The sequence below is a fragment of the Mesocricetus auratus genome, unplaced genomic scaffold, assembly GCF_017639785.1.
Source record: "Mesocricetus auratus isolate SY011 unplaced genomic scaffold, BCM_Maur_2.0 Super-Scaffold_100006, whole genome shotgun sequence".
Classification (NCBI taxonomy): Eukaryota; Metazoa; Chordata; class Mammalia; order Rodentia; family Cricetidae; genus Mesocricetus; species Mesocricetus auratus.
Genome location: NW_024429190.1, coordinates 50,716,301 through 50,732,917, shown reverse-complemented (window position 1 = coordinate 50,732,917; position 16,617 = coordinate 50,716,301). Strand labels below are relative to the sequence as shown.

Below are 16,617 nucleotides of genomic sequence, written 5' to 3'. Positions count from 1 at the left end.
AGAAAATCAGTAGCCCTACTATATACAGATGATAAAAGGGCTGAAAAAGAAATCAGAGAAACATCACCCTTTACAATTGCCACAAACAACATAAAATACCTTGGGGTAACGCTAACCAAACAAGTGAAAGACCTGTATCGTAGGGGAGAGTTTTTTAAAGGAAAACTTTTTATATTAGTGATTCTTAATATTCACGGCCCAGCAGATCTAGGGCTTCTTGCTGGTTTAGGCTTCCCGTCGGTGTTGCTGAGGAGTATTACCCTTTACACTCTCACCAACAAAATCACCCTCCCAAGCACTCCGTTTAATTGCTTTTGTCATTTTGACTGAATTAGCCAGCAGTTTGTTCCCATACTTATTCAGATTTCAGGTTGTTTTGCATTTGCCGAGAAGAAGGGAAACAGTAACCTTGAGAATTATTCTACACCTTCCATACTCTGAGCAGAGCTGAGCCGTTGTGCTGTGCACCAGTTGTTTTAATAGATGTTTTAATCACAGACAGCAAGAGCAGAGCCGTTTCTTTCCTGGGACACTCCCCCAGATCTTTTTTTACATACCAATCCCCAGTCCCCTCTCCCTCCCATCCTCCCACACCCCCATCTGCTCCTCAGGGAGGGTGAGACCTCCCATGAGGGATCACCCCCAGCCTGAGATCCCTTCCTCCACTGAGAGTCTTCTGTTTACCAGGTACCAACTCCTCTCCCTGTGGGAAGGGCTAGGATGCTTATTTGCTGAAATTTTGGGCAGGTAGCATATTGTGGTGTCAGAGAACTGCTTGCCAAAGTGTGGTTTCAGAGTTTTTAAAAAATTTTTGAGTGAAAAAATAAACATTTAGGAAGGCTCTGTGTCAACTTCTTAGACATTTTCAACACATATTGATATAGTAAAAGTGTGAGAAATGCTGCAGTTTAAGTCAATTTTACTTGATTCAATGCTTCTTCAAACTTTTTCTCCTGTGAACACTTACCCTTATTTGTTTATTTTGTACATTACCTAACAGTTGCTGAAATGAAGTTATACTACCTATATTTTGAAAACTTATTTTTAGTAAAACCTTGATTTGTTTTACAACATGGAATTTTCGGGAAAACCTATGCACATAAATTAACATGTAAAACATTTCTGTTGCTTATGTAGTTACATTGAGGACTATTGAAATGTTAGAAGAAACTACTGTGCAAAATGGCCATGGTATGGAATTCCGGAAGGTTCGATTGGATTATGTGTGCTTATGGGAATGCAGTAGACTCTCTTTTGCCTCCTGCTGTGGCCAGTATTGGGGCAGAATTCAAGGTCAGCAGGTGTCTTTACCCCTATGGTGGGCCAGGGTTGGCTTCATCATTTTGTTCTCTGTGGTGCTGAGCCTTGATTGAACTGTCAACACAGACAGTGCTTTCTGTTCAAGTTTTTAAAATGGAATTGAGGGAGTCAATTTTCCTTGCTACCAACCGAATGAGAAGGTATTGCTGTTCTGGAAGGTACCTAACGGTGTCTAGGGAATCGTTTATTAAAGAAGATGGTCACTAGCTTTCATCATATTCATACCTCAGAATGACAAGGTCTGACCCATTGTGAAAATACATCCCTTTAGCAAATGTCTCTGAAAACTCATAGTGAAACACATAAAGCTTGACATGGTACCATTTCTGACTCTCCGATAGCAGCCCCTGTGCTTGAGCATTTGATGTGTGCAGCGACTCAACATGAGTTTTTTGTGACTGCTCCTACTCTCCTGTTGTTACTACACACATGGTAAGAATCATGTGTGTCTGAAGTAAGGCATGTGTGTAAATTAGAATGTCATTACAGCTCCAGGCACTGAGGAGGAGAGAAACGTGGCTGAACAGTCCCTGTGAGAAGCAGAAGAAAATTCTTAGATCAATATTCTAGCAGGCAGAGATCACAATGGCTAAACAAGATAGCAAGTTAAGATGTCCCCTTGCCCTAAACTTGTTTTCTTTTAAAAAGTAGGTTTGTATAGTTTATTGAGTTGTCAATTGTTAAATTCAACAGAAGCAAGAGAAAGGGCTTACCTGGGCTAAATTATCCAGCATTTACCTACAGGATTTGATTAAACTGTCAGTTCAGGAGGGATTATGTACCCCTCTTTTGTTCAAATGCAACAGAGGCTTAGGGGCAATGAAATTTACCAGTGATCAAATTGATAGAAGTGCCAGCAATTGTGAAAGGCACCAAATTTCACATGTTTTCTGTTATGTGTGCTGCCTTTGAATTGGCCTTATCCATACAGCTTAGACTTGGTGAATTACAATTTCTCCTCACTCACAGGACAAGAAAATGTTTTGTTCTGGTTGCTCTAGCATGCCCTGGGTGATAGGTGACCATCTAGCATGCCCTGGGTGGTAGGTGACCATCTAGCATGCCCTGGGTGGTAGGTGAACATTACAGCATCACTGTAAGTACTTCCAGTTGCCTACTGCATAACTTCTCTAATTTTGTCTTGTATGTAAGAAAGCCTATTGTTAAGATTATTCCCAACCAACTGGAACAAGCTCAATTTCACAACAGGGAGGTAGTTTTGGAAAGTTAGGAAGACTTAAGAATTTTCTCACTTTGCTATTCAAGGCAGGCTGTGTCTATAACCTGGGCTTTTCTTAGCATGGGCTCACTGCATTAGCGTCTCCAGGAAGCACTCCCCTCCCAGAAGGTATACTGATTTACTTGTTCTGGAGGTGAGGTTTTTTGCATAACTGCCCAGGTATTCCAATGTGTAGACTCTGGACCAGAAGTAGCTCATGTCTTTTGTTGCCAATGCTCTACAGACTTTGTACTGGATGACAATCTCAGAGAACAGTTGAAGCAGGGGCTGCATATGCTGGCACATGGCAGGTGTTCATACGTATATATGTTGTTTAAAAGCCCCAAAGAGCTAGAGAGATGGCTTAGCAGGAAAGAGTACTCATTGTTCTTGAAGAGGACCCAGATTTTATTCCCAGCACCTACATGGTGGCTTACAACCAGCCGTCATTCCAGTTTCAGTAGATTTGGTGCCCTTTTCTGAATTCCAAGGGACCCAAACAGGAACATGGTGCAGAGACACATGCAAGCAAACCACTCACACACTTAAAATCTGGAACAAACAAACAAACAAAGCTCCAAAGAAAATAGTTCCCATACTTAGGTTCAGGAAGCTCTTCCATCCAAAAATAAGTCAGGTCTGATCTGCTAGCTTCCAAGATCAGTTGAGATCGGGCTTGCTCACAGTGGTGTGACTGTATACTTCTTGGCACATGAAATCAATCAAATACTTTTGGAAACCATTTGCTCTAAACTTAGGGTAAAATAGGTGGCTACTTAATTGTGAAATTGTGAGGAGTGACATACAATGTGGTGACTGTACAATATTGTATGGTGACATAAAATATGGTGGTTGCCCATTTTCCTATACTTACCATTTCTGTTTCTGTGAACTTAGGCACAACAACTCTACCTCTCTTTGCTTCCATTTCTTCATGAGCAAAGTAAAAATGAATTGAATTGTTGAATATAAACCTACCTTCAAGAATGCTGAAGTTTGTGACTATGGGGGTGCTTGTCACTATAGTTAGGGTAGTCTCTGCCACTTCCATTGTGTTACTGAAGACTGAGACAAGTACCTAAGAGAAACAATTTAAAAGGAGGAAGGATTTTGTTTCTATGGGTGGGGGTTGTTTTGGTTTTTGGCTCATATTCTCTGGTGTCAGCACATGGTTGGCTGGCTGGATCTTTATGGGCTAGAGATAAGGCAGAATACTATGGTGTAAGAACACAGGGAGCACCGTGGAAGACAGTGGCCCCCTGTGAGGAAGTGCGAGTCTGTCACCATCATGTCTCTGGTAACCTATTTTCTAGAAACCCTTTTTCCTAAGATAAGGATGAATGCAGGTATTAGAAAGCATTCCATCAAGATAGTAAAAGTGTCTCATTTGACAACTAAGGAAAGAGCTTCAAATGTTATGTTTGCAGAATTCACTTAGCGTAGTGGTTCTATGAAAATACTGACTCAGCTAAACAATTAAATTTTAGCCATCTGTGAACCGTGACGTAAGAAACCCAGTGAGGAGATAATACGTTAATTCTTGATTTCTTTCTTCATAGGACTGTTAGTGTAGTCAGGGGAATAATACACAAATAGAGAACAGTGAATCTTTTTGTTAATTAAATTGTTGTTGACATTTTTGTTTGTTTGTTTTTGTTTTTCCAAAAAGGGTTTCTCTGTGTAACAGTCCTGGCTGTCCTGGAACTCACTGCGTAGACCAGACTGGCCTCGAACTCACCGAGATCTACTTGCCTCTGTCTCCCAAGTGCTGGGATTAAAGGCGAATTCCACCACTGCCAAACTGACAGTTTTCTACATGTATAAAATGTATTCTAACTGCTATCACTTTCTACACGGTCGACCCCCTCTTTCCTACAAGACTTTTGTTTTGTTTTGGTACCCACTGAGTTTAATTGGTGTCATCTGTGTAACCATGGGTTTGGAGTGATCCACCAGAGCTTGGAGAGGTCACCAATGGGAACACAATTGAAGACAATATGACTTCCACCCTTCCAGAGCCATTCAGTAGTCAATCATCTTTCAGGGAGAGGTGGAACCTTATGATCCCTTCCCTCACTCATAACGGATTGTTGACAGGCAGAGTTCAAGACAGCAGTTGTTGCATCGTGTTCAGATGCAATAAAGCCTTCTCAGATACCTTTAAACCTTAATTATTAAATCAGATACTAAATATGACATTTCAAATATGGTTTTGAAAAGAATATTACAAGAAATGTAATAAAGCCAAACACGATGGTATACATGCAGTGACACTAAATCACATTATCAGAAAACAGGGCACTATGAACTAGGCTATGCAGAGAGGCCAGTGGGAAAGGAAGGATTTAAGCTAAGCTTGTACCCCCTGTTTATGTGCTAGGACAGTGGTTCTCAACCCTGCTGCTGGTGACATGTGGAAACATTTCTCACGGCTACAACTGTGAGCATCAGGGGGTGCTGCCAGTGTCTAGTGGCTTTCAGTCACGGACTCTGCTAAACATCCATTCCCATGCAACCCTGAATTGCTCTAAGATGCCAGTAGTGTGGCAGGGGAAAGCTCTCCTCCAGAGGTACAGTAAGCAGTAGGAAAAAAATCCTGCTATTCAACAGGGCTGGCCTCTTACAAGTCTGTTGAGAGACCAGGCAGTTCTGGGCAAGTCTTTAACCTCTCTGGTCATCTCACAGTGAAAAGGTTGCATGAAATGACCTTCACTCACTAATGCTGTAGTTGGAAACTGAACTTCTTGAACTGAGGCAAACCAGCTGATGTTTATGGAGTGGGAGACCAGGCAAACTGAAGGAAGTCCTTGATAAAAAGACTTTGTTTCTTAATGTTCAGCTTTAATTTAATGATAATTTTGAGGGACAAAGGTTAATAGTGTATTTATCAGATGCCAAGCTGAAGTAAATATTTACATGGAAGGACATCAGAAGAAACATTTTTCCATCAAGTTCTTTGTAAGAAGAAAGTGAGTGAGATCCAGTTAAAAATTATGCTTGAACTGAGGAACTTAGTAAGAAAATTGCAGCAAGCACCTTTTGAAAATTATGATTTGTTGGTCCCAAATTGTGCTGACCACATCTTTTCAGCACAAATAAACATTTACTCCAATAAAAGGAGCCACTGTGATCTTTGCTGTTTGCTGTGGGCTCCTGGCTGCATGGTACTCTTGGGTAGGGATTTCAGTGTTTATGGATCTGAGAGCCAGTGAGGAAGTAACAGGCTGTTTTCTAAGTGCAGCTAATTTGGTATCTAACTTCTGAAACAATCTTCTCATTGAGGAGGTCACAATGGGAGCTGAATTTAGTTTTTTAACTAAATGTCTGTGTTCTCGCCATTCATGTGGCAGTTTAGTAAATGACAATGCTAATCTTAAAATATCTCTGATGAGGTGTTTTAGTATGGATTACCAAAGATCCACAATGGGCTTAACAGAAACTTGTGGAAATTTTTGGTGTTCCCTTAGGTTAATCAGATGCTAAATGGAGTATTTGATTCCCTAGTGCTCCTACCATCAGAAAGAGTAAAACATGCTCTTTATTTTATTTTATTTTATTTTTTTTTATTAATATTTTTTATTTTCCATTTTAAATTTAGATAAGAAACAAGGTTGCTTCACAAGTCAGTACGAGGTCCCTCTCCCTTTCCCTCCCCTCCTCCCGTGCCCTCCCCCCCCCCCCGTTATCCCCTCATTCCCCCAGGGAGGGTGAGGCCCTCCATGGGGGTGTCCATATTCTGTCATTTCATATAGGGCAGGGCCTAGACCCTTCCCCAAGAGTTCAGGGTGAGAGTGCACCTCACATTGTTCTTTATTTTAATAGAATAGAATTTTATTCATGGTTTCCAATCTTCCCCTCTCCTCTCTAGAGGATGCATGGACTCTTACAGTGATGGTTAAGTTGAGAAGACTATTTCCCTGGTTAATGATTGTTCTACCACATTAATTCAAGACTTCCTAAAGATAATTAGATTAAAACAAAACAAAAATGAAAAGACCTTTTAAACATTTTTTTAAAAAACTACACATAGCTCAGTTTATACTTCCTACTCTGCCCTGTGGATATCACAAGCCAACAAGGTCATAACCTGTGTGGGCTCAGCTGTCAATCATACCTCACTAAGCAGATGGGTACAGCATGGGAAGATGGTTCCCTTTGACACACAGGAGGAAACAAATATGATGACCGAACCTCTTCTTGTTCTTAGATTTTCCTTTATTATTCCATCCTTGCTTGAATATTAATCAACTTGGGAGAAATAAATAAAAAGTACTTAAATTTTTCTGTGTACATCTAAGTGTATAGTGTTTTTGTATATACATTTATACAAATATATATAATCTTTTCTTAATGACGTTAGAGGATCTACAAGGCCCATGCCATTCTTGAGCTGAGGTGATTTTAAAAGTTAAGACAGTTCCTCATAGAAGAAAATGTTTTTGAAATAGATGTTTATGAACTGTTTAATTGATCAATGGCAAAGACCTCTCCTTTTTAATTAACACAGCAATTGTACATGCTTATTTAGTATGATGAGATAACTCAATAATGTATATACTACATTGTAACACGATAATTAAAATGACCCAGAGATTGATATCGGGGTTCAAACTTCCAGTTGAAGAACAGAAAACTAAAGTAGTGGGCCAATAGTTCTTACCACTACCTCAGGATGAATGGGCTGATCCTGCTGCCTCTCTTTAGCATGGCAGGAGAATGAATGCCTGATACTGAGACCTTGCTCCTGTCTTATATATCTCCCTAATTCTGGGATTAAAGACATGATCTATAACTCTCTTTTAGACTGATTCATTCTAATGTAGCCTTGGGTGGCCTTGAACTAACAGAGATCCATCTGACTATATCTCCTGAATCCTGGGACTAAAGATATGTGTCATCACCTCCTGACCTCTATAGCTTGTGGCTGCCTTTGCTTTCTGAATCCTCGGGCAAGCTTTAATAAATCATAAATAATATATCACCATACTATATAATGATCAAAATGCCTCTGTATTTTGTATCATTTCATCATGCTTATTTTTCAGTCTCTTTTAAGGTTATCATAAATTACAGTCACCCTACTGGGCTTTAGAACATTAGAACTTGGAGGAAGGCTGGAAAACAGGTGGCAGAGGCTTTGGATACTAATTATTGTTATTGAGTTTATCCTTTGATACTAAAGGATACCATATCCTGTATGAGGTGCAGGATGCTAGGCAACCTCCTGGAGTATAAGGTACTCAGGGTCTGAACACTGAATTCCTCATCCTCATCAGCCTTCATTCCTGACCTTTTTTTATTTGTTTTTGTCTCCTTTACTTGAAACATCCTAAATCTGTCATTACACCCACTGCACCGAGGTACTACTCATTTCTCATGTTCCTCCTCAAAAACGTGAAGAAACCTGACCTTGTTCATTCCTTAGTTTAAATGAGTGAAAAACAATGTTCTCACAACAACCTATTTTTATACTTAATTTAGTTTAAATAAAGAAAAAGAAGATAATACATTTCTGAAACTAAACATGGAACAAAATGTTTCATGGAAATTTTTTGAAGTATAATTTATATGTTGTAAATATTTTACCTAGTAGACTTCAGTGAATTTACAGAATTGAGTGACCATTATCACAATTCAGTCATCAAAGTTTTCCAATCTTTTACAAATTTCCTTCCTTCCCATCTTCTGTGAATTCCTGCTCCTAACAACCACTGCTTTGAAATCTGTTTTTATAAATCTGAAATCTGCTCTCTTCTGGTAGTTTCCTAGATGGCTCATATAGTAGGCAGGCTTTGATTCTGTTTTCTTTCACTAAGCATAACATTATGAGGTTAATTGATCCTGTCATATATATCAGGTGTTTGGTTTCTTTAGTCTCTGGATAGTGTCCCATTGTAAGCGTGTATTATATTTTGCTGTTCATTCCTCAGCTGGTGAACGTTTGGACTTCTTCCAGTCTAGGACTATGATGAATAAGGTTGCTGCGAATATTCACATACAAGTCTTTGTGTGAATCATGTTTAATTTCTCTTAGAATCTTAAGAATAGAAAACATGAATTAGTTGTGTGACAAGGTTGCAGTTACCTTCACAAGAAGCTGCCAAACTCTTTCCAAAGTGGATTCCTTTTATATCTCCCTCCAGCAATGCATGGGAGTTTCTATTTTACAAAATTTTTTATTGGATTTACTTTTTTGCTTACCTGGTTATAGGTATTGAATGTGTAACATGATCCTTTTTTTGTGATCCAGATTTGCATTTCTTTAACAGCTAGGAATGTCAAGCACCTTTTATGTACTTACTAACTAGTTGTGTATCTTCAAAATAGGCTTTTTATCCAAGCTTTCTACCTGAAGATGGGTTGTTACACTATTACAGTGTGTGTAGAGGTGTGTATCTCTCTCTGTGTGTGTGTACACTGGATGTAAAACCTAAATATGTTTTACAGCTACTTTTCTACAATTTTGCTTGTTTTTTTCATTTTGACAATGATATCTTTGAATAATTTATGCTTTTCATATCTTATCTAACAATTCTTTGCCTACTCCAAAGTCACAAAGACTTTCCTCTCATGTTTCCTTTTAGAAGTGTTCTGATAGTTACTCATGTATTTAAGTACGTCATTTATTTTGAGTTAATATTTACATATGGTTTGAACTGGAGGTCAGAGTTTATAATTTACACATTGGTGTCTAGTATCTCAATATCAGGTGTTGACATGTGCATCTTTACACCAATGTAGAGGCTTGTAGTGTTGAAAGCACTAGAATTGCCATGGGTCATAGATGTCAGAACCAACATAAGAGTTCTAGACTACCCAAGGACAACCTTATGTTCCTGTTAATATTGATAAAGAGTCAACAATAGAAACAGTTCTCACCTCAAAGAAACACAAGAGATGGTTTATTATAGAGCCAAATATGAGTGATCTGGCCTAGGAACACAGATACAACTTTACTCACGTACTACATTCTAACATGGTAGAAGTTTTATAGTCTCAGAACAATAAAAATTCTAAGTCAAAACACTTCAGATACATTGGTGGAAACATCAGTTAGGTGGATTACAGAAAAGCTGAAAAATGTCATCTGTAGATCTCAGATGCTGACAGCAAACATTCTTATAGCTTTTTCATTGGTGGAAGCTAATGGTCTATTTCAACATTCCAAAATATTTACCTAATGGTCAGCAATATTCTTGGTCATGTGCAGAAGAGGGCAATAGGTATCTATTAATAGTGGTAAACATGGCTTGTAACAGTTAACTTCTCCAAATTGTTGAAGTGTAATAGCTTCATTCCAAGGATCCTCACTCACAAACTCTTTTCCTACATGTACTTATTATCACATTACATATTAATCTTCCTGAGTTTTATGTATCACCAATTCTCATTTTGCCATCATAATCTTGGGAAAGTGCTTGCTTTCTTGAGCATTGCGTTATGAAACACCCATTGGTATGAGCAGTGCTGTTTATATGGAAAGAAATGGTAACACTACACTGTACATGGCATATTTCCCCACTACATTTATACCAGCCCAGGCTTGCCCTGTAAAGGAGACATATTTAGAAATGGCATGCTTTTTACCAAAGCCAGCTACTCTAGATAAACATAGACTACAATAGTTACTCTGGTGACTCAAGAAGATCTATCTCACCTTTTATTAGCAAAGATCTTTCAAGTAACATAAAGTAAAAGCCAGATAAAGACTTCCAAAAGAGATAAGAGAACTTGACTTGGGAATCAGTGTCTTGGTCCTGGTTCTTCAGGAACTCTCTCAGCCATTGGGTTTTTCTAACTCCTTACCTATAAGACAATAGGCATAGATGGGATCAACAGCAAGGTTTCCCTCCCATCCTAGCCTTTGTTCAGTTGGACACTAGTGTAGTGGGTTGCTCTGATGATATACCTGTAACTTTCCTTGTCTGCAGACTGCAGTGAAGACCTGTTCCACTGCCACACAGGCAAGTGTCTCAATCACAGCCTCGTGTGTGATGGGTATGATGACTGCGGAGATCTGAGTGACGAGCAAAACTGTGGTAAGTAGCATTGATTCCTTCAGGGATTTTATTAGAAACCACAGGTATTTATGACCAAGAGCAATTACCTGTCTGTTCACTATGTGACCAGAAGGTTTCAAAACAAAACAGAGCTTCCCCTTTCAGAAAGAAGTGTTTGTCTGAACACTGGTCTCAGTTTTGCCTTCTGCATCAGCACCCTACTTCTCCCCTAACAGTCACACTAAGGAAATGTTAAGGGAGTGGAGTGGAAGGACGTGGACTTGTTAAAGTGCTGGTGCTTTTCTGGGTTGTGTTCTGTTTATCCTCTAGCTATAGAAGGCTTATGGTTGGATTTTGTGCTCTTGAGAAAAACTTTGCTGAGAGATATATTATAAAGTGTAACGTGTGGCCAGGGCTTCCACCCCCACAGCATATGACTTTAGCGACTCCTTGTGTGGTGTATTCACCACGGGTTAGGATGACAGACTGATTTTATGCGCAAATACTGATTTCTTGTCTTTACAAACATACACACTCCTTTGAAGGAGCACATTTAATTCTGCACTATGTCTTTGGAACCTAAACCAGCAAAAATAACTCTTGCTTATTGATCTGCATAGCTTGTGATTAGCTTTACATTTTCATAGAATATATTATTGACAGTAGGAAATTTGCAATATGTACCAAAGAGCAAGCTGGAATTAAGACAATTGTTGGACAATGGTCAATATTTGGGACTGTCTAAAGGGATTCTAGAAAGGATTAGAGAGTGAGGCAAAGAAAGTCTCCAAGTGGAGATGGTCAGAAAATAGCTCCAAGCTGGGAAATTTGCTAGTTTCTAGATGTCTTGTCCAACTTCCCTTCACTGCACTCATAAAATATTAAAAACTCTAGGTGTATAATCCATTAACAAGTTATCAGATATAGGTGGGACTGTCTAGATTTGGGACAAAGAATGGGAGACAATTGTAATCTTGTCCATCACAAAATCTATTGTGAAGAACCCTTACAGTTCATCTAATCTACACCCCTCCTTTTTACAATGAAGTAACAACCTGGAGGTTTGGAAAGCATCCCAGTAGGTGGAGTTTAAAAACTAGGTGTGTTAGTAGGCAGTGTACATATGTAAAACAGAATTGTGAGTAGAAAAGGCCTCTGAAGATAAGCACATGTTTCAAAGTCTATGCCTTCAAGATGTCTTCATTAAATGGCAGAAATCATAGTCCTCACTTGACCCAGTCTTTGCTCTGCTCTCTGTCTCCAGTGGACCAAGCATGGGTGGATCTCCTGGTTCCCGCCCAAGCATCCTCTCTTGTGTTTACTTCTTTTTGCCACACCATGCCTCCCGCATTCTCTGCTTTTCTTCTCTACGATTCCCATTATGATGCATTGTTGCTCGGGAGACCATGACAGTGGCCACATTCAGACATGAAACTTTCTTGTTATTGCATCTGCTCTTTGTGAAACCTTACGATTCATAGAACTGTTAGAATTATGTTACAATACCCCTCAGAGCAAAGCAGTCCATGAATTCTTCCCTTTAAGAGAGAAAACGTGCCACTTAGCGAGCTCCCCCACTTGCCATATTCCAGGAATGTGTGAATTGGGACAGAGTAGATCTCCAAATGCAAAGAAATCATAAAAACAAAACAATAATGGTTTTCCTTTCTTGCCTAGCAGTTCTTTCAAACATGAGCTATAGATTAGGATAATCCAGTTGAAAGCCTAAGCTCAGCATCAGGAGGGATGACATAAGAAGACACTCATCTTTCCAGCTTGGCAGGGAAATGTAATTCTTAGGAACACAGCAGGCCTGTTACAGACACATCAATCAGCCATCTGTATCCTGCAGCTCAAAGATTACTTCTGTTCACTTTACTCACTGTAAAAGTCATAGATTTTAACCCCTAAATAAAGGAAGCAAGGCATGCCAGCAATTACACCTGCCCCGAGAAGTAGATGAATCTTTGCCCACAGGAATGTGGACCATGGGGCTTGGTCTGGTGGAAGGGTAACGTGAACTTGGCTGGAGCCATCCTAGGACCAACATTAATGATGGAACTGAAACAATGAGAGTAGATTCTCTTCAACTGGATCTGTGGGCACAAGTCTAAATTTTTTACGTGCTCTTTCTTTCCATCTTCGTGACCTTTCATTTTCTCTAGATTGCAATCCCTCAAAGGAGCATCGCTGCGGGGATGGGCGCTGCATCGCAGCTGAGTGGGTGTGTGATGGGGACCATGACTGTGTGGACAAGTCTGACGAGGTCAACTGCTGTGAGTGCCTGCCCCCCAGAAGTCTCATTTTGCTTGTTGTTATTTTTGTTACTGTTTAGACTGCATGGAAACCAAAGTCCATGATGTAAACAGCACGTGGGGAGGATGATTGATTAAGCTTCGGTTCTATTGATCAGACTCTGTCTTCTGTCTATGAATGTAGCATTCAAGAGGTGTGAGAACAATATCAATATAGCTCTGACCTCAGACCCCTCTCCTCCAAAGTCCAAGCTTAAACTGACTGATCTGGCCCAGCAATATCTGCTTTTTCTCTTGCTGCTCCTGTATCCTTCATGTGTCTGGGAGTTTTCCAAAGGCAAGTGTCTTCCCAGAGACCAGGGAGTTCCCCTTTTCTCTGCAAATTATATATGAGCAGCCAAGCCTCTAAACATGTTCTCAGGGCTCTCAGGGGTTATTTGTGGGAGATGTGCCAGAAAGAAGGAGCCCGTTATAATTCTATAGTAACACAGAGACGGTGATATTAATTATTATTTTATAGCAGACTGTGTTTCTACAGAATTGTTAAACATGTTATCTCTCAGAAATGAAAAAAGTTAACAGTAGCAGTTGCATGTTGAAATAGTACAACTGACCTGCAATGATTAAAAAGTATGTATCTCACTAAACCTTTTAGTTCCCTTAGTAGAAAGGCTTAGCACACAGCTTCCATGTTGTATCTGCACTGATTACAAGGCACTGGGTAGATCTCACAATCTGAAGATGTTCAGGCTCTTTATATGGAAAGGCATGGTACTTGCGTTTAGTCCATTCATAGCTCCTATGTACTTGAAGTCATTCCTAGTTCGCTTATAAAACACAATACAATGTAAACACTCTATATATAGTTGTTATACCGAATTGTTTAAGACATAATAAGGAAAACACTGCACATGTTTAATACAAGTATTTTGCCCCAATGTTTCTTTTTTGAATCCATAAACTTAGAATCATAGATATTGTATATGAAGTTGCATATTTACTTAGCTTGTACTTTGAGGCAAAAATAGAAATACAGATAATATAGTTCTATTATGACATATGGAAAGTTGTATAAAAAGTTCCATAGTCATGCTACCTGGCTTTCTCTTCCCCTACTTAATTTGAAGTCCTTGCTTTGCAAGCCAGTGGAACAGAGTGGCTGTATTAAAGTACTAAGGAGAGCAAGGGGCCAAAGAAAACACATCTGGTGAGAAGCCTCGATTCAGGAAGTGGGTTTTAATGTTAGGTGGCAATTCTTTGACGACTGTGGTCACGTGACACGTGGGTTCCTGATGCTTTAAAATGCAGGAAGTAGAGAGTTTTGAGAAATCACAAGAATCAGAAAGCTAAAGGTAACCAGATACCTCCCCTCCAGACACCAGTCGTAAATATGTTAGATAATAAAGTATTCACTGTGCAATAGGTATTCTGGGAGTTCTTTCAAACACATGATTTCATTAGTGCCTTAGATTAGGAAGCTGTGGAATGAAAGGTTAGGCCTAGAGCCAGACAAGCTCGATTTTATAGTCTTCCCATACCTCCCAGCAGCCTTGTGACTTAAAAATGGGTGTTGCATTCTCTCAACTTCAGTTCTCTCATTCGTAAAACAATGGCTATCACATCTGTTTCCAGGGATCTGAATTTGATGTACATGATGCACCTACAAAACACACCCCAACTGCAATTTTTAATCATTTCCAGTAGCATCGGAAAGCCCTCAGTTGGTAACACGTGCTCTTTTATAATGAAGAGAAAATTTAGAAAGAAAGAAAACCCTCCATTCCAGAAATTCTTGGAATAAAAAAAAATAAGTAGTGCTACATTTCAAAAAGTATTGCCCAACACATCCTTTGTTGGTGATACCTGATTTGCATGACCAGTAAAATGCATCCATAGATAAAGCAGCTCTTCTTCCGGCCTCCCCTAGCTTGTCACAGCCAGGGCCTGGTGGAATGCAGAAGTGGACAGTGCATTCCTAGCGCCTTCCAGTGCGATGGAGACCAAGACTGTCAGGACGGGAGTGACGAGGAGAACTGCGGTGACAGTGAGTGTGTCCCCGGTGTCCCCAGCCCCCAGAGTGTTCTTGTATTGGTGGATCTTTCTTTGGGAGAACAAAATGGAACATCTGGCAGTGGGATTTCCATACAGATGATCCCAGATTTCCTGGTCACCTTTTCTCTTTGTGAATACTAGTAACACTTTAGTAGCATGGGCTGGAAACTTGTTCCTAAGACTAGAGAGGAAGCCACATGCTCAAATTCCATTGAGCCTTCTACGGGGAAAGCCTAATAAAGAGAAAACTTTAATGTGTAGCATGCAACTGAACGTGATTAGATCCCCAAAAGAAGGGATTGGCTCATGTAATCAAGGGTGACAGCATCCTAATTTGGCCATGTTCAGAGAGCCAGTTTAATGTTTTGCATTGCCAAGCAACAGACTTAAATATACTTTTAGAAAAGAACATAATATCCATGCCTGAAACTTAACACAGAAAGTGGAAGTTAAACATGTTAGGTTTTAAACGTGATCATTTCTTGAAGAAAAAGGCAAGCCCCACACTGGTAATTTTAAGACCTGATTTGTCTGAGAACCTCCCAGTGTGGAGTTGACAGAATATCCCCAGACTGAATACACACTCCCCCCATTTTGGTTCATATGGCAACAGCATCACACACTGGGAATGAGCATGCCGTCGCACCCCTGGTGCTGAGTTTCACGCCCCATGCGACTACTCGGTATCTGGGTGGCTTTAGGTGAGTCAATCCACTTTTCTACATTACAGCTTCCGCATCAGCTTAGATGATGCTAAGTCCTGAGTGGGGCAAATGCCTAGTGAAAGCTGAATAAACATTGCCTGTTGTTACATGGCTAGCATGGGAATTCCGCCTAACAAAACAGTTGATGGAGCACGATAGGTAAGCTTATAGTCAGTTGGCCCAACTGTGCAGCGCAGGCTGGAAAGAATCCAGGGTGCTGTGCTTCTGTGTGCGTGGCAGAGAGCCGCCAGAAACAAAGTTTGTGATGGAGATATGCTAGAGGGTCAAGCTGAAGAATGAGAGGTGCCCTCGAGGAAGAGGGCGTCTCAGAAGAGCACAGCAGACCCGCAGCACCACACGGCCAATGGTCTTGAGATAGGAAGTGCGAGATGAGTTTAGACTGCAGAGTGAAGACCATGATGTGAGCTTTCCTACAGGCTTCTTCCTGTTGCTTTTCTGCTCCGAAAGCCCTTCTCTCCTTCTCATGACAACTTACCCCACTTCTTTGGGCAGCTTTGACCTCCTGACTTAGTCTGCTTCAACTGTACTTGATAAATGCCGCTGGTAAAGTCGTGTTTTCACAGCTTAGTGAGGTGTGAGCCACACCATCCGTGTTAGACTTTGAGATCCACAGAGGGATCCATACCCTTTTGTCTTTCAGTATTCAGTTCCTGGCTTGTCACACAGGCTTGCCACAAAGCAGGCACTTAATATCTGCTGGACTATTGAATGCATGATGTCCTAAAATGTCACAAAGAGAGTCCACTTATGAAAAATGTTTAAAGTTGCCTTGAGGAAAACAAAATTGTCCCTGATAGCTTTAAACAACAACAGTGACATCATTTCTGCAAGGTGACAATATATAGCATAGAGGGAATGGAAGAATTCCAGTATAATACACAATGCTGCAAAATTATGGATAAGGATGATTGTATATATACATATATGGCTATTTAAACTCAAGAGTGCCTTGAAAGGTATTCTGGATTCCAGATGGCATGTCTGAAAGTAATTGACCATAATAATGGGGAGAGATGTAAAGAGAATGGGTAGCAATTTATTACTTT

At 40.1% G+C, this 16,617-nt stretch overlaps 1 protein-coding gene across 3 annotated transcripts in view; it reads left to right on the top strand.

The window, feature by feature from the left end:
- Corin (corin, serine peptidase) overlaps window positions 1–16,617 on the top strand; it is a 196,819-nt gene that overhangs the window by 126,420 nt on the left and 53,782 nt on the right. For all 3 annotated transcript variants that reach the window (XM_040747170.1, XM_040747169.1, XM_021233383.2), the window contains exons 7-9: window positions 10,471–10,578; window positions 12,705–12,815; window positions 14,722–14,838. In XM_040747170.1, the coding sequence (XP_040603104.1) occupies window positions 10,471–10,578; window positions 12,705–12,815; window positions 14,722–14,838 (336 nt within the window). The remainder of the gene's footprint in view (window positions 1–10,470; window positions 10,579–12,704; window positions 12,816–14,721; window positions 14,839–16,617) is intronic.